This window comes from Oncorhynchus keta, chromosome 32 (genome assembly GCF_023373465.1).
Source record: "Oncorhynchus keta strain PuntledgeMale-10-30-2019 chromosome 32, Oket_V2, whole genome shotgun sequence".
In the NCBI taxonomy this organism is placed as follows: domain Eukaryota; kingdom Metazoa; phylum Chordata; class Actinopteri; order Salmoniformes; family Salmonidae; genus Oncorhynchus; species Oncorhynchus keta.
In genome coordinates this window covers 14,111,256-14,130,334 of record NC_068452.1, presented here as the reverse complement: position 1 = coordinate 14,130,334, position 19,079 = coordinate 14,111,256, and the positions used below count along the sequence as shown (strand labels likewise).

General features: G+C 40.9%; 1 protein-coding gene across 4 annotated transcripts in view; it reads left to right on the top strand.

The window, feature by feature from the left end:
* The first annotated feature begins 378 nt into the window (after positions 1–378).
* Positions 379–19,079, top strand: part of LOC118365069 (tau-tubulin kinase 1-like) — a 54,301-nt gene continuing 35,600 nt past the window's right edge. Inside the window, exons 1-6 of one of the 4 annotated variants that reach the window (XM_035746986.2) lie at positions 379–538; positions 5,495–5,653; positions 7,111–7,258; positions 9,732–9,805; positions 10,903–11,043; positions 14,963–15,067. In XM_035746986.2, the coding sequence (XP_035602879.1) occupies positions 5,585–5,653; positions 7,111–7,258; positions 9,732–9,805; positions 10,903–11,043; positions 14,963–15,067 (537 nt within the window). In that variant the 5' untranslated portion in view covers positions 379–538; positions 5,495–5,584. Of the gene's footprint in view, positions 539–1,163; positions 1,778–5,494; positions 5,654–7,081; positions 7,259–9,731; positions 9,806–10,899; positions 11,044–14,962; positions 15,068–19,079 lie in introns of those variants that run through there. The other 3 variants (XM_035746983.2, XM_035746985.2, XM_035746987.2) reach the window with 3 other exon arrangements.

Sequence of the window (19,079 nt, the reverse complement as noted above, 5' to 3'; positions counted from 1 at the left end):
CTTCAGTGGCATCTTGCATGCCCTGTCACTTGTTAAAACTACTGTAATACTATTTTAGGCTGCTGTATATTCATTCAGTCAAGCCTTTTCTGAAATATCTGTGGGAGAAATGTCCTCCTCAGAATTACTTTGAGAGAAACTCCCAAAATTATATAGATAAGGCTTTTTATAAAAATCATTTTCATCCGTCATCCTCCCTAACTTTTAAGTCACCATGTTCATTTTTTCAAAACATAAGTATATTCCTAATTGTGTATCCAGGTCTAAAATATTCTTCTCCACTTCGGTAGGTGGCGGTATGTGCCGTGTAGCCTATACCACAAATCTCTGAGGAAAGCACAGAGGACGATCACTTTGGTTGCTAAATGATGATGATGCTGGTGCTGGGGACGCGAATGAGGGCAGGGAAGAGGATGCTGCCGTAGAAATGGTGGTACGTGGGGCGAACCTCCTGCAATGGTTTTGACCGTGGAGGCGAAACAATGTGCCTCTTCAAAGTCTTCGAGGCTTTCATGTCATCGCGTCTGAAGAGAATTAGGTAAAAAGAAAAGCTACTATCCTCTCTTTATTCCCATTCCCCAGGTTTGAAGGGTTATGTAAATATCGCCGTATGTTTGTACACTGAAGGCCCAGGTGGCTGATTTAAGGAATTATAGTTGAATATAAATGTGGAATGTGGATTTGAATTGCAGTAGATGTAGTTAAAATATAGCAAAACATTTTGATCCCAATCCATTAATGCTGATGGGCTATTATAGAGTTATATCTATTATTATGCGTATTTTAGTATGATAAAGTTCGGCGCTGGCTTTTTCCAGTGATTGGTTCACATTGGGAATTGTAGTCCGGTGTTTTTGCTGTCATATATGCTACATTGCATTCGGTAGTATTTTTCTTAGTGGTAGGTCTACCTATATTAAACAATTCCATTAAAAATATGCAATATTATTGAAGATTAGAAAGGCTGACGTCCAATTACAAACTCTGTCCATTACGCGCGAGGAGAAGTAACGGACTGTTATTAAGGGTATAATATTTGTAAAATGGTTCAAGTTTTGTGATTTTGCAGAATATCTATGGGGTGTCGTGCGCCACCTCTCGCCATAAAGGCGGTAGTAATAGGTGGGTCACTTGTCAAGCATGAGTATACGCTGCAGTGCGGACAAAAACCGAGAAGTGGGATGGATCGAGAGCCTTGGCGTTGGAGAGCATATAACCGTATTTTAAACCGATACATCAATTAGTAAGAGAAGGCATTGTATCGGAATAGTTTATCGGAATTGGACCCACTGCTTACCTGGATTTTAGTCGTCGACAATGTATTTTAATTGTGCATTCATGCAAAGCATACACTGCAGTTTGTAATCATCGGAATCCGCTTGCGTGACACGTTTATTGTCGAAGAAATTGGATCTTATTCTAATTTAAACAATTTGACAAACTAATGTAGAAAAATACAAAAATAAAATGTGTGTGTTAGGCCAATACACAATGTAAGAAAATCATATGTTTGATTGAATGTATTGGAGGTTTCGCTTGGGATAATTGCCTGCTAAATGCAAAGGAGTACGGTTCAGTTTAGCGTCGGACATCGGAGTAGATGTTTATATGGACCTTTCTCGCAATGGATTTGGTCTTACATGGGGAAATTATGCTATTATTGAGTGTATAGCTGTAGCAGTAGGGCTACTGTTTGTCAGAAGTCTTCTGCCACCTTAAAATCCCAAATGAAGATTCCAAAAAGACGGAAAAGACTAACGTGCCGTCTCTGCGCCAGGTAATATTCTTCATGACATCTGTTTGGCTAATAACGTTTACATAATATAGATATCAGTTGGACATGAATAGGACTTCCTGGGTGCTTTATTAAAGAGGCTCTATATGACTTTTGCCTCTGGGACTATTCTTGAGCCCTAAATGGACAGATGTTGTCCCGAAATTTAGCAAAAAGTTATGTTTAATTATTGTTTAATAGGGCTATAGCTGTTTATGTAACTATATTTAAAGTATCAGTTCGGCCCATTTGTTTAAAAAAAATACTGCATGTGCACTACTTAACCTGACCATTTGTTGGTATTGGTATAGTTGACTAAATCAAACTATCTCTGCCTGTATTTTGTGAATGTTGAACAGTCAGTTGCCTTAGTAGCCGATATGTCTACGGAGTTATAGCACACACTCAGTTGAGCGTGCACTTGCTTATAGCCCATCAAGCAGTATCAATTCAACTCATTAGAAACATACTACTATTACAGTTTGTGCTTAAAGAGTAAGTCTAAATATTTGTCTAATTGTTAGGCTATTGTAAAATACTTTAGGATGAGATGTCAGATTTGTTTAATTGTTCCAACTTTCTACTTGCCAATGTTACATTTAATGATACAGGTTCAACAGTCGCTTGGATCAGGCCTTATGTACAACATTTATACTGCCAAATATAGACCTGGGACCTGTAAAGTAATTCATATATTGTAAAAAGATTGTCTCGTAGTTCTAATCATCGTCTTATATGAATGTTATGCTAAATTATTGCAGTATATGGCTTGTGTGTATTGTTGTCCATTATACTATTACTTGTCATTATTTCATTATCTACTCCTTCAAATGAAACTGTCATTCTCATAAATATTATTTCTATATCTAAATATCTCTAAACATCATTGATTTGGTTGTGGAGGCAGTCGTAACAAACCTCTTTGTATTTGTATTTATTTTGGCTTGTAGGCTTACAAAGGAGGGTTTTGGCATCGACTAAATTGGCCAAGTTCAGGATTTTTTCTCAGACGTAAAGGTTTTTGAAGAGGTTGTAAATATGGTGAGAGGTTCATGTGTTCTTCAAAGTTCCCTTGGAAATGCGGCTGCACTTTTACCCACCAGTTTGAACACAAATGGCTGTCGCGGCTTCCTTCGCGGATTTCAAGGAAATTTCATGATTTCAAAGTTCTGGGAAACTTGATTGCAACCCCTTGGCTTTTTGCAAAGTAGATCCCCTCACACTATTGTTAGTATAGGACAGCAAATACACATTTAGTTGTGTGTTATAATTTATATGAGTCTCTCACTATCCTCACTGATGCACTGCCCCTATGTTTTGCTTTTTGCTATGACAACTGAACCCTGAACTTTCACAACCCAGTGAAAATGAAACTATGGTGATGCTAATATGATTTTCATTTTCCAAGATTATTATTGAACTAAATCCAAAGGGAGGGAACAGGCTTGCAGTGTTTCCCTACATGAGAATAATCTTTCATAACACCTGGCAAGATGGCCATAACATTATAATAGTTAGAATGAGAATGATATATTATCTTGAACCATACAACATGAAGCCTACTTTATATGATCTTATAGGGTGGCATCATGATGAGCAGTCACTATAATTGCTGATCAGCAATTATCTCGATTGATTCATTATTAGTCAGTCATACTTTTGAAAGTATAAAATAAGCTTAAAGGGATAGTTCACTCAAATTTCAAAATTACATTAATTTCCTTACCCTTTAAGAAGTCTTTGGACAAGGAAACCAATATGATTTGTAAATGGGTGAACTATCCCTTTAATGATTTTAAGGTTAAAGTAAAATATTAATTCCAATTCCATGGCTGTAGTGTGTAGAGGACGCTAAGTGAGGAAATGCTCCCTGAACAAACCTCTTTGTATTTCACTTAAACTACTTACAATATTGCCTGCTCTTGTGGGTTTTAGATCAAGTCTGATGAGGGCGCTAGGGTCGCTTTCAGCATGGTGCAATGTTTATGGGACATTCAGATATAAAATGTTATGTAGAACGAACATGCATGTCAGAACATGTAGAATAATGAGCCGCGTAAGCTCTATTCATGACATTTCTATCTGCAAGGTTCCACAACATTTGCCAACTGAACGTGACCCAGGTCTTGCTACATTTGCAGTGTTACCAGCCTGTAATCTTGCTGTGCAATGAGAGTGTTTGAAATAACCACCAGTTATTGGCATATTGACGTTCAATGACACAGCCTCCATTCACATGCTTCCCGCCGTAGCAATGCAAATGTTGGGAACCGACCCAGGTCCATTGACAAACCTTGCTTTAAAGCCATAAGCACTGGCAATACCACCCTCGTAGGCTCACACCCTCTGCCTAAACCTATTGTATGTGTTCTAGTGCATTTTGTCACTTTTTCACAGCGGACTAATCTGCTAGATAATACACACAAGTCTCTCTACTGGCCTCAGCCTAGGCATGACTAAGTACCCCCCCAAATGGAGCTGAGCTGAGCTGTGCATGCATAACTAATGGTACATGGCCCTGCATGCAGAATAGCATGGTTTTGGTACTAACCTATTTACATGCATCACTCTTATCCCAATGTTGTTTACCCAGAATAATCATAAGCATCTAGAAAATAAAAGTTGATAGATATCGGTTTGAACCCAATACCAATACTGTCTAATAGTTTAGAGGGCTAACAGCGATTGGCCAGATATTGCAAAACAGATCAATTCAAATTTAAGAAGTGTCTATCTCATCAGGCAAAACTGGTTGCAACGGACTCATGGTCAGGTTGTATAGTGGTTCTATAGTGGTTGTATAGTGGTTGTATAGTGGTTGTATAATGAAGTTTTGCTGAAGTCTTTTTAGCCACCACATCTGGATGTTATCTGGTGACGCCTTGATCTCATCATGAAGAGGACGTCTTTACCTGATTGTAACAGAGACCAGTTGGTTATAATCTAGTTATCACGTCTTCTTAACCTCCAAAATTAGTTTACAAGCAGAAATTTGAGGCCAAATAATATATCCATTATAATGAATTTCATAGATGTATTGTCAGTTTGTTGTTGTACAACAGTGTTCAAGACTATGAGAATGGTTATGGTCCCGCTTTGTCGGAGGTCACTAAAACCATGTATCACATACAAATGACATATTGTAGGTACATTGTTGGCATACATTGTTACATAAATCAAGCTTTTGTACAAAACTCTTAGCTCGGCGCTCAAGCAGAGTGATGTACTGTGCTTCAAGTGCCAAAAGTAATTTCAAATTTGAATTGGCCACACCCTAAGGAAAGTCCATCTCCTTATTGGGCGTGATGTTATTCAGATATGAAGGACATTTAGTATCCATGGACATATGTAGTTGCTGTAGTTGATGTACCTCCAACACACAGTATACCCAAGGCCTTATTTTCCATCGTTCACTTGAGGCAAGAAATGCAGAGTATGTACTGTCTGTCCCCGTGGTCTTTCAAGACAATCTAGATGTCAAACTACAACCGTCAATACCAGCAAGCTTTCTGTATGACCATGGTATTTGCACGGATAACGGAAAATACCATTTTGTTTTCTCCTCCACTTTGGCCCGAGCTAACAAAACGAATGGCTTTATAAGACAACCCTGACTTATGCCTTTTGCTTTGAGTGCGCTGTGTGATGCCTGCTCATGGGTATTGTGTTAAAAGAAAGGGAAAAAGACTGACTTATGTCTTATTGAATATCCTTTTCCAGATAAATGGCTCATTTAAGTTGGGAGCTGCCCGCGTTCTGTCGGGCTGGCAGATTCAGTGCCTAGTGCCAGGCCTCCAGGACCACGCCAACATGAATGGGGCTGGGGAGACGGCAGACATACTGCCGCCTAACTGCATGGTCAAGGACCGATGGAAAGTGGTGAGTATGCTACATAGTTGATCTAGTTGTGGTTTTGTCTTGGTATGGTCTCTCTATATCAGTGTTTCCCTAAGGGGCTAATTACAAGATTACCTTCACACACACAGATTTGACTCCCCATCACCAAGGTTCTCTGCGTCTCACCAGAATTAAGGGGTAGTGTACTCGAAAATCTGTGTTTTCATACCTTGAAGTTGAGCAGATAAATCTCAAATCCGTTTGTCAGGTGTTTTCATACCTTTACGTCAAGCAGATTACAGAATTATGCAGGCCTCGATCCAGCCTGAATGGGAAAGATTGTAACTAATTCACAGCAGCATTTATTCCCATCCATTTGGGACCACAATATTTTCTCCTTAACTCTACTCCTGGATCTACAGAACTGTAATGATGGGGCGGTGAGTCGGGTGCAGGTGAAACGTTTTAATAAAACAACAAAAACAATAACACGACACCAACAGAAGGCAGAACGCAGATACACAAGAACAATACCAACTGGTGAGCGAACATGGGAGAGTGACATACAAAGGGGAGGAAATGATGAAGGTAATGGAGTCTAGGTGTGAATCATAATGATTAACAGGTGCGCTTAATGATGAGTGTCAGTTGTGCGTGATGATGAATCCCAGGACCGGTGGTTAGTACTCTGGCGACATCATACGCCGGAGGAGAGGAGCAGGAGCAGACATGACAAGAACAGAATGTAGAATTGTTAAATCATTGGACAAACTTTGTATTTTTTGTCAAATGTCCCTTTAATGATATCTAACAAACTTTTGGGGTTACTTCTGCCCCTTTAATAATGGTATCGTATACACAGCACCACGCATTCGGTGATTGCGTAACAGTTACTGTGCTTCTGATGGTGATCACTTAGACGACCCTGTCAGAACCAATCACGGAGCGATAGATCCCTAGGCCAAAGAGCTGAGGAAGAAAGTAGAGTGTGTTTGCACATGGCTGGTTAATATTTGTCTTCGGCACTTAGCTGTCATGATCAAGCCATAAACGGATAATAGGGTTGTTCAAAGCACTTAAGTACTTGGTGAAATAAAGAAAAAAATGCAATAGAGGAGTTGAGAAAGTGGGTCTGGAGAAAGAGGGGTGGGACGAAGGAGGGCAACTATCTAGCAAAAATGAATTCACTCAATTACTGTTTGATCAATAAGACACACCTCTCTATCGCCTGGTCCCAGATCAGTTTGTGCTGTCTTGCCAACTAATTTTGGTCGTTGTCATGCCAAACAATGACAATGACCATAGCAGTTGTCAAGACAGCACAAACAGATCTGGGAACAAGGCTAACCTCCCTTTACTCTTCCATCAAAACTGGTGTTTGTCATGCGAAAGGTTTGTTAAGTTGAGCTTCTTTACAGTACAGTACAGTATAAGCCAGCATTCTAACAGCACTAGAATAATGGTGTTTAGTACATTTTTTATCCTCAACACTTTTCTAGCTGAAGAAAATTGGAGGGGGAGGTTTTGGGGAGATCTACGAAGCTCTGGACCTGTTGACTCGGGAGAACGTGGCATTGAAGGTGGAGTCGGCCCAGCAGCCCAAACAGGTCCTGAAGATGGAGGTGGCAGTCCTGAAGAAATTGCAGGGTAAGGGCCCACTGCAGTGGCCATTTTGTACCTTTCTGCTAGTTTTGTCAATGAGCCTGGTGGTGCCACTGCGGTTACCATTCTGTGTTTACCGTTCGGCTTAATCAATGAGTATGAAGGTGCTGCTCAGCCGTTCTTAAATTCAATAAATGTCATTCTTTGTTGATGTCACTTGACTTGAACCCAGATCCCACCACTGACACCATATGTCAGTGTACTTTGTTGTAGTCATGACAGACAAATATATAAAGTTTGTGTCAGCTACAGTGCATAGTCAAGTAAGAACGTTTATCTTTCCTGTGTAAGATAAATGTGTTACATCAATACTGCTTAAGACTGCACTTATGATTGGCTATAAAATCTGCTATGTCATACTCATGACAGTCTAGTGAAAAGTGCAATAACCTCTCCTCATGACAGCACAGCATAGGTTTCAGGACAGTAAAACCAGGTAAAGTGTTAGTGCTTTGGGTGTCCTTTGAGACATCCGGTCAAAAGGAATCCGAATTTCCTCTCACATTGTCATGTACACCCTTAAGCATCCTACAGAGTTAAAAGCTGCAGAGCCATGCAGTCTACTGTGACAGAATCTGTAACCTAATAAACAGCCAATTACATTCGTTTCGTAAATATGTAATAATGGGCCGCCAGACTATTGTGACTCGGTGGCTGTGGACTTTGAATAGAGCTTTAGTCCAAGTGGCTAGGGAGAGCAAACATTAGCTCTGTCTGCCATGCACTAAGCTTATTTAATGGAACCTTCTCTTCCTCCTGGCCTTATTTAGTGGGTCACGATGCACTATTTAAGCATATCTGTTTCGTTTTTTGCATTTTGGTGTGCTGTTTGAATTATGGCCCTTGAATCTTTTGCTTGAGGTTCAAGCAAATGTGGAAACCGATGTCTCTCTTGCTTACTACACCCATAGTAGCTTCACGGAAGAGTGGCTAAGAATAGCGTAGACCTTATGAATCAATAGGTAACCTAGTAAACTACTCAACATCATTGCTCATGTTGTGTATTGATTAAGGGGCCTCTGATCTCCTTGAAGTATAGTGCAGGTAAAATGTCTACAAGGCCATTATGACATAGCTGTGAAAAATACTCCACTCATGATTTTAAAAAAGGCCCTTAAAAATGTGCCTGGAAAATAAGCAATATAGTGATGCTTGTTTTTGGTTATACGTATGTCAGTAGGAAGTAGAGGTCCCAACAATCAAATATCTTACAAAAGCCAAACATGCATCCTAACAGTACTTTATTGATGCTTGATTGCATGGTCCCAACAGTATTTCCAAAACAGTGAACAAACTAGAGCAAGTCTTTTGGCTTAGACTATTCCTTTAATTCTGCCATAATGGGCCCTCTATATGTTTTTATGTAGATTAAATGTTGTGACTCACAGCACGTTTTTTGCATGGGCAGCAGTAACATGTTAGACGTGATGGCGATCACGTGGCACATAGAAGGAGAGCAACTCTCTCCTCCTGGAGTATGCACGTCAATGTGCCAGGGTAACAAGTGACTCACTTTGGCTACGAGTCATCATCACAATATGAGGAAAAAAGTTACCTCGAAAGCTGTGGGTGACAGTCACACACTGTAACTGACGTGTGACAGCTTTCGAATAAAATGTGTCCCTCATATTGTGATGATGACTCATGATCGGTTTGCAACATGTACTATGTCTTTGAAGAAGCTTGTGTGTGTGTGTTGGTATTTCTATGCACATATTAAAGGAAGAGACTGCAATGTGACATCACGAAACGTAGATGAGCGAAACAACAAACAAATTCAAATCTGCTTAGACTGCTACTATTGGCTCTTCCCAGCATGCCCATATCAGGACTTGCCAATACTGTTGTAAGCAGGACGACACCCCTTCGTGTTTAATGATGTCATATTACAGACTCTACCTTTTTAAGGAATATCAAACAATCTGAATAAGAATTTTTTAGAGTCTGAGTCACATTAACAGGGTGCTCCATCAAAAGATTAATGGTGCATGATGAATAACAATGATTCATGCCCAGCTGACCTTAATTGGGATTAACTGTGAAGAAAACGAAGACCAGGAAGCATGGACTGGCCAGCTCATGAATTTGTCCAGTTTTATTTGTCTGCCAGTATTTTATCTAAAGTGATCTTTTATAGAATATTTAACACAAGGCCATGTCCTAGAGAAAGAAGTTCTGAAAAGAACAGTCCTAAGACAGGTGTTGCCGGGAAGAAAACCTGGAAAGAAAATATTGCTTTATCCTTTCTTCAGCCCTTGAGTGTCAACATGAGTGGTTCTGCTGTATTTTCATTGATTGATATGGGAATTTGAATTGGATCTTACCTAGGCCCTGTCACCACTCATCTCCCTGGTGTAACCAATGAAAACCAATCCAATCATCAAGTTGAAGTGATATGGAATATTTTGGCATATGCATCTTTGAACTACGATTCTTAAAATATGACTTTTTTGTTTAGGTAAAAACCATGTTTGCAAGTTTATTGGCTGCGGGAGAAATGACAAATTCAACTACGTGGTCATGCAACTTCAGGTAAGAAGCTGACCTTTGCTTTTAATAAAGATTGACCACCATCCCCAAAATGCATTCTGTGAGAATCTGACCACAATTCAACAAAAACACATTTTTCTGAGGAAGTGCAATTTATAAAGCTTGCAAAAGGCATAGTGAAATATGAAGTCTTGGCAAATAGGCCATATTAACTGAAAAAAATATTCATAAGCAGCGGCTGGTTAGAGGCTGACAAAGCACATACTGACGAATGCCATTATGTCACATGATCCAGCATAGCATTGTCAGCCTTCTATAATATGAAAGTATATTATGGAGAGTCTTAATCCAATCCATTGTCGATTGAGACACAGCCTATAAAGCTGTTATGTCATGGTACTTGGGTGTAAAAATCCATCATGACCAAACTTTTGATACGGTATGACTTTGAATACAAACAGATAGATGATTGTTGATTTGTGACTGTCAGTGAAAAACAGAGAGACCAAGCCAGGCATATCGGAATATTTAAAAATACGATCTTGTATTTGTAGCCCAGGCCTACTCTACGCCACTACGAGCTGCATTGAACAGTCTATTCTGTGAACAGTGATTGAGTGATATTATTGGCCTAAATCTAATCATCACATTAGGAATAGTAACCTATCTTACATAAGTCTGTAAATGTGAGGATGCATGGAATGCTTTATTATAAAGGTGCATGTTTATGGTTCAAATTTGCTTCCCCAAGCTTGAAACTCACCTGCCGCCTATATTAAAAGGCTTTGTATGTCAAAAGTGATGTGACAAATCTTTACTAGGCCCAGGCTACTAGGCCCACATATATAATTTATGAAATGAATAGGGATTCTATAAGTAATTCTATGATCACACCTAGGCGATTGGGTGTACCGTACCGGTAAGAAATCTATTTGTTATTTCGCACAAAGCATGTTTGGTTACGTATGGTTGGTTTTCTGGAGTAGGGTGAAGTGGCCCCAAATGCTGATTTTTCTGTCAGATTTGTATTTTCCCCACCAAAGGTTAAGTTTAGGATTGGGGGAGGGAAGCTGATTCTAGATCTGTACCTAGAGGGAACTTAACCCCAGAGCGTTGTTTTGTTTTGGGGGGTGGAGCAGGGACGCAATTTGGCAGACTTGCGGAGGAGCCAGCCTCGGGGGACTTTCACCATGAGCACCACACTCCGCCTGGGGAAACAGATCCTGGAGTCTATAGAGGCCATCCACTCTGTTGGCTTCTTGCATAGAGATATCAAACCGGTACGTATCATACATAACATCACGGCACGTATCATACCATCAAACGGTCACAGCATGCCACTGTGTGTGTGTGTGTGTGTGTGTGTGTGTGTGTGTGTGTGTGTGTGTGTGTGTGTGTGTGTGTGTGTGTGTGTGTGTGTGTGTGTGTGTGTGTGTGTGTGTGTGTGTGCCTGTGTGCTAGCTTTATGAATTGATGCACATTGCATTTTGAATTGCACTGTGTGTGTGTGTTTTTTTTTTTTTTTTTTTTTTGTGTGTGTGTGTGTGTGTGTGTGTGTGTGTGTGTGTGTGTGTGCTAATGTGTGTGTGTGTGTGTGCCTGTGTGCTATCATGTATCCAAGACAAGTATGTAATAGTATGTTTACACATTCATTGTGTGTTCATGCTCATTGGATGTCTCTACTGCATTGTAGTTGATACCCTATCTGTCAGTCCATGTTGCATGGTCTAAACTAGCTGCCCATGTTCTAGTCTACAGTGTAGAATATATGCTATGACTCAGAGTGTAACAGGTTCACCAGCTCAGCCCATAACTTAAATCACCCTTACTATCATTGCCTGGGAGGCCAAGGGATTTACACCCACAGAGTGCTGTGACACATGTTAGATACTTAATATTCACCACCTGGTGTTATTTACATGCTATTAAATGTGAGATGGGAGCTGCTGGCTCGGCGCTGCAACTGAAACATTGTTACTTTGTACACACATCAGTATGAGGTGTAGAATAAGATATGTGTGTGTCAGGGAGAGACATTTCTGTGTCTTGAAGGAGATTTAATTAAGGCATTTGATTTTGTAACCATCTCACAAACTTCCAATAAGTTTTCCTCCATACAGTATTTGATAGCAACATGACTGTATAGGCTAGGTGGTGTAATGCTATCCGAGGGCATGTTAGAAGCCTGTAATTAAATAGAATGGTGTTCTGTTCACTGCCCGGACAGTTTGTTTGATTGAGTGTTGGCCTGGGAGGAAAAAGCTCATCAAATCAGTTTTGTTCGTGTCATTCTACATAACAACAGCCCCTGACAGACAGGGAATCTCGGTGTTCCCTTCTGTTTGAATGGGTGGACGGGAATGAAGGAATTACCTGTATTCAAAGTTAATGGATTTGAAATAACCCACGAGGCCTGGGATTTAATGAGAGCTGGATTAACAAAATGAAAAAACGGGCCCACCCTCTGCGTCAGCCTGGCTCACATTGCCTGACAACATTTTCAAATTACATGGTGCAGCAGATAATTCACTTATTCTGAGTTGACCAGGGTTAATATGTTTGGTGTCATTAAATGGAAATGTTCTGTTGTAAGTGGAACTGTATGATACATGGAGCCGTTTCAATAGATCTGCTCTGAGCTCTGTTAGAGTTCTTCTCTCTCTGCTGCCGGCTAAGCTGGGGACTTAAAAACTCAACGCTTAAATGCAAAGATGTCAGGTCTGTTTGGTGCCCGGCTGAATGAAATGACCTTTAAGATAAAAGAATTCATTTTAGAATCTTGAGCAAGTCAGGTGATGAAAGGAGAGACGTGTGGAGATGGATTGAAAGGAACTTTTTAAATACAGCCAGTGTCAGAGGGCTGGTAGCCATGGGTAGTTAAAGACTGTTGGACACTGTTAACCCCTCTCTGCCATCATCACAATGTTATAGAGAGGAGCCGGTCCGTGTGGACACTCCTTATTTTGATACCAAGGGAGATTGACCAGCAGGGAATCACTTCTCTCAATCCCTCATGTTTTCTTTTTTCGTTTAAATATAAACTGTCAGAGCAAGGTCTTGATGATCCCTTGCTTACTTGCTGAATTATTTTGTGTGGAAAATCGAACTAACAGAGGTGAAGCAGGGTTTTCTGTTTTCTGGAGGCCAGTTAATTAACTTGCTCCTTCAACCTCCATTCAGATAGCAACGTCCTGTAATTAGTTCTTCCCATAAAGCAGAGCTATTTTATTTGGATGGGTCAACTTGAATTCCTCCTAATTCTACTGGAAGAGAATGCCTTCATTGCCCTGCCTCCCTCCAAGTTGTGGCTTCAGGAGAGGCCTCATAACCTGCATTTTCTCACTGATACGCAGAAGCACTCTAAAACTTAACCAAATGTGAAAAAATAAGAACCATTAAAAGCCTGAAGAATGTGGTAATACAGTCAGTTCTGTAAGTCGCTTTGGATAAAAGCGTCTGCTAAATGGCATATATTATTATTATTATTATTATAATGCTGTGGCATGCTGTGCTGTGCCATGACGCATGTAAAAAAAAGACTGCATCAGTGTTATCCATCAACACGGAAATGTGTATTTTTGCCATCGGTTCATTTCATTCCCAATCCCAGACACCACACACACGCCCCAGCATTGGGGTGAGCTTTCCCTAAAGTAACCTGTACCCCTGGAGCAAGTTAGGGGTTAAGTTCTTTGCTCAACGGCACATTAGATGGTCTTATAACTGATGTTTCATCAAACAATGCCCCATCCCTTAAAACTTCTTATGGCTGCAGGGGCAGTATTGAGTAGCTTGGATGAAAGGAGCCCAGAGGTGCCCAGAGTAAACGGCCTGCTCCTCAGTCCCAGTTGCTAATATATGCATATTATTATTAGTATTGGATAGAAAACACTCTGAAGTTTCTAAAACTGTTTGAATGATGTCTGTGAGTATAACAGAACTCATATGGCAAGCAAACACCTGAGAAGAAATCCAAACAGGAAGTGAGAAATCTGAGGTTGGTCGATTTTCAACCCAACCCCTATTGAATTCACAGTGGGATATGGATGAAGTTGCACTTCCTAGGGCTTCCACCGTCTTTAGAAACTTGAATGAGGCTTCTACTGTGTTGTGGGCCTGAATGGGAGCTGAATGAGCCAGGTGTCTGGCAGAGAGCCAAGGGCTTCTCTACACACAAAGGAATTCTCCAGTTAGAACTTTATTGAAGATTTATGATAACAACACCCCAAAGATTGATTCTATATTTAGTTTGACAAGTTTCTTCGACCTGTATTATAACTTTTTGAAGTTTTTGTCCGAGGTTCGGATGGACCTGCATGAGCGTTTGGATTTGTATACCTAAGCCCTAACAAAAGTAGCTACTTGGACATAAATAATGGACATTATCGAACATATCAAGCATTTATTGTGAAACTAGGATTCCTGGGAGTGCATTCTGATGAAGATCATCAAAGGTAAGGGAATATTTATAATGTGATTTCTGTTGACTCCAACATGGCGGATCATTTTATTTACTTTCTGAGCGCTGTCTCAGATTATTGCATGGTTTGCTTTTTCTGTAAAAAAAAATTGAATTCTGACACAGAGGTTGCATTAAGGAGAGGTATATCTATAATTCCATGTGTATATCTTCCATGTGTATTTTCATCTACATTTATGATGAGTATTTCTGTTGAATTGATGTGGCTATGCAAAATCACTGGATGTTTTTGGAACTAGTGAACGTAACGCGCCAATGTAAACTCAGATTTTTTTATATAAATATGAACTTTTATTTATTTGATCTCTATTTGTGCTTTTTTTATGCCTCTCTGCCTGGAAAAATGGCTGGGTTTTTCTGTGAGTTGGTGGTCACCTCGTTTGTGGTGCTTTCGCTTTAAAGCCTATTTGAAATCGGACACTGTGGTGGGATTAACAACAAGATTACCATTAAAACGGTATAAAATACATGTATGTTTGAGGAATTTTAATTATGAGATTTCTGTTGTTTTGAATTTGGCGCCCTGCACTTTCACTGGCTGTTGTCATAACATCCCGTTAACGGGAATGCAGCCCTAAGAAGAACAAGCGCCCCTCCTGGCTAACACTAATGGCACTGTGATGGTTCTTTGGTGTTGCTACAGTAGCCCCACACTCTTACCATCTGAGCCACCAGACCATATCTAAAATGCATTGTATAATCATGTATTTTCTCTGCAGTCAAACTTCGCCATGGGAAGGCTGCCTTCAACCTTAAGGAAGTGTTACATGTTAGACTTCGGCCTCGCGCGGCAGTACACCAATACCACTGGAGAAGTCCGCCCTGTAAGTCTCCTCTTCTGTTCCTTTGCTTTGTTTTTGTTTGTCCTACAAAATTAGATTAATATTTACATTATAGCAGATACTCTTATCCATTAGGGTTAAGTGCCTTGGGGATTCGAACCAGCAACATTTAAGTTACTGGCCCAACACTAACCACTAGGCTACCTGCCGTCCACTTAAATGTTATTGTGATGTTATTAGAATAATGTTCAGCTCGTGGATAAATTCCAGGTCATCTTTATTGCAATGGTGAGGCTGCACAGATTAGCAGGTCTAGGCTTGTATTTATAAACCATCTCAGAGTAGGAGTGCTGATCTAGGATCAGGTACCCCTGTCCATTTATGATCTAAAAGGCAAACGGTAATACGATATATCCATGTTCTGCGATGTGCAGCGAGACAGACCTGCGACGCACCCAGTGTTCCCCAAATGGTGGGTCAGGATCAATGACGTCACGTCACCCACCCTGAAGTATGTAACACACTGAGAATCTGATTGCCGAAGACTGTCGATAGGTACTTATCACAGTGGGAGGCTGTTCCTTCTCTTGCTAGAACAAAAGCGTTATCTGTTATGTGCTGACCCGGTTTCGACGAACCTACGCAACGCTTGTCAGTGGCCAACAACTTGACTTTGTGCCAATCAGATAGCTTGAGAACATGTTGGGGAATTTTCTTCAGCCAGTCACACTTCATGTGCAATGTACTGAAGGCTATGGGATAGCAGTTAGCTAAGTGCACAGACGCAACGCACACAACACTAAATCCTTCCTCCAAGCTAACTAACCATTATAGAAAGCCTTTGAAGTTAGTTTACAGTTGAAGTCGGAAGTTTACATACACATTATGGCCAAACAGTTCTATTTTTGTTTCATCAATTCAGAGGACATTATTCCCAAAAGTACGATCTGTGTCCCCATGTGCAGTTGCAAATCGTAGTCTGACTTTTTTTATGGCGGTTTTGGAGCTGTGGCTTCTTCCTTGCTGAGCTGCCTTCCAGGTTATGTCGATATAGGACTCGTTTTACTGTGGATATAGATACTTTTGTACCTGTTTCCTCCAGCATCTTCACAAGAACCTTTGCTGTTGTTCTGGGATTGATTTGCATTTTCGCATCAAAGTACGTTCATCTCTAGGAGACAGAACGCATCCCCTTCCTTTATTTATTTTTATTCATTTCAACTTTATTTAACCAGGTAGGCAAGTTGAGAACAAGTTCTCATTTACAATTGCGACCTGGCCAAGATAAAGCAAAGCAGTTTGACAGATACAACGACACAGAGTTACACATGGAGTAAAACAAACATACAGTCAATAATACAGTATAAACAAGTCTATATACAATGTGAGCAAATGAGGTGAGAAGGGAGGTAAAGGCAAACAAGTCCATGGTGGCAAAGTAAATACAATATAGCAAGTAAAACACTGGAATGGTAGTTTTGCAATGGAAGAATGTGCAAAGTAGAAATAAAAATAATGGGGTGCAAAGGAGCAAAATAAATAAATAAATACAATACAGATGGGAAAGAGGTACTTGTTTGGGCTAAATTATAGGTGGGCTATGTACAGGTGCAGTAATCTGTGAGCTGCTCTGACAGTTGGTGCTTAAAGCTAGTGAGGGAGATAAGTGTTTCCAGTTTCAGAGATTTTTGTAGTTCGTTCCAGTCATTGGCAGCAGAGAACTGGAAGGAGAGGCGGCCAAAGAAAGAATTGGCTTTGGGGGTGACCAGAGAGATATACCTGCTGGAGCGTGTGCTACAGGTGGGAGATGCTATGGTGACCAGCGAGCAGAGACTTGTAGATAACCTGTAGCCAGTGGGTTTGGCGACGAGTATGAAGCGAGGGCCAGCCAACGAGAGCGTACAGGTCGAAATGGTGGGTAGTATATGGGGCTTTGGTGACAAAACGGATTGCACTGTGATAGATTGCATCCAATTTGTTGAGTAGGGTATTGGAGGCTATTTTGTAAATGACATCGCCAAAGTCGAGGATTGGTAGGATGGTCAGTTTTACAAGGGTATGTTTGGCAGCATGAGTGAAGGATGCTTTGTTGTGAAATAGGAAGCCAATTCTAGATTTAACTAGATTCTAGATTTAACTTTGGAGATGTTTGATATGGGTCTGGAAGGAGAGTTTACAGTCTAACCAGACACCTAAGTATTTGTATTTGTAGTTGGCCACGTATTCTAAGTCAGAGCCGTCCAGAGTAGTGATGTTGGACAGGCGGGTAGGTGCAGGTGGCGATCGGTTGAAGAGCATGTATTTAGTTAGAGGCCACGGAAGGAGAGTTGTATGGCATTGAAGCTTGCCTGGAGGGTTGTTAACACAGTGCCCAAAGAAGGGCCAGAAGTATACAGAATGGTGTCGTCTGCGTAGAGGTGGATCAGAGACTCACCAGCAGCAAGACCTCATTGATGTATACAGAGAAGAGAGTTGGTCCAAGAATTTAACCCTGTGGCACCCCCATAGAGACTGCCAGAGGTCCGGACAGCAGACCCTCCGATTTGACACACTGAACTCTATCAGAGAAGTAGTTGGTGAACCAGGCGAGGCAATCATTTGAGAAACCAAGGCTGTCGAGTCTGCCGATGAGGATGTGGTGATTGACAGAGTCGAAAGCCTTGGCCAGATCAATGTATACGGCTGCACAGTAATGTTTCTTATCGATGGCGGTTAAGATATCGTTTAGGACCTTGAGTGTGGCTGAGGTGCACCCATGACCAGCTCTGAAACCAGATTGCATAGCAGAGAAGGTATGGTGAGATTCGAAATGGTCGGTAATCTGTTTGTTGACTTGGCATTCGAATACCTTAGAAAGGCATGGAAGGATAGATATAGGTCTGTAGCAGTTTGGGTCAAGAGTGTCCCCCCCTTTGAAGAGGGGGATGACCGCAGCTGCTTTCCAATCTTTGGGAATCTCAGACGACACGAAAGAGAGGTTGAACAGTTAGTAATAGGGATGGCAACAATTTCGGCAGATCATTTTAGAAAGAAAGGATCCAGATTGTCTTGCCCGGCTGATTTGTAGGGGTCCAGATTTTGCAGCTCTTTCAGAACATCAGCTGAACGGATTTGGGAGAAGGAGAAATGGGGAAGGCTTGGGCGAGTTGCTGTTGGGGGTGCAGTGCTGTTGCCCGGGGTAGGAGTAGCCAGGTGGAAAGCATGGCCAGCCGTAGAAAAATGCTTATTGAAATTCTCAATTATGGTGGATTTATCAGTGGTGACAGTGTTTCCTATCTTCAGTGCAGTTGGCAGCTGGGAGGAGGTGTTCTTATTCTCCATGGACTTTACAGTGTCCCAGAACTTTTTTGAGTTAGTGTTGCAGGAAGCAAATTTCTGCTTGAAAAAGACTGCCTGTGTATAATGGTTTCTAGCTTCCCTGAACGGTATGACGACTGTGTGGTCCCATGGTGTTTATACTTGCGTACTATTGTTTGTACAGATGAACGTGGTATCTTCAGGCGTTTGAAAATTGCTCCCAAGGATGAACCAGACTTGTGGAGGTCTACAATTTTTTTTCTGAGGTCTTGGCTGATTTCTTTAGATTTTCCCATTTTGGCACTGAGTTTTAAGGTAGAACTTGAAATGCATCCACAGCATCCAGAGACTCAAATTATGCTAATAAGCATATCAGAGCCATGACATAATTTTCTGGAATGTTCCAAGCTGTTTAAAGGCACAGTCAACTTAGTGTATGTAAACTGCTTTCCCACTGGAATTGTGATACAGTGAATTATACGTGATCTGTCTGTAAACAATTGTTGGAAAAATTACTTGTGTCATGCACAAAGGAGAAACTATAGTTTTGTTAACAAGACATTTGTGGAGTGGTTTAAAAATGTGTTTTAATGACTCCAACCTAAGTAAAACTTCCGACTTCAACTGTACATGCTAATCAAAGTCTTATGCGACCAGAACTAAGCCGAAGAAGGACTAACCTCCCCATCCTCCTGCCAGCACACTGTTTGTCTCTGTCTCTACACATACCTTCATCCAAGAGAGAGGTATCCAAAGT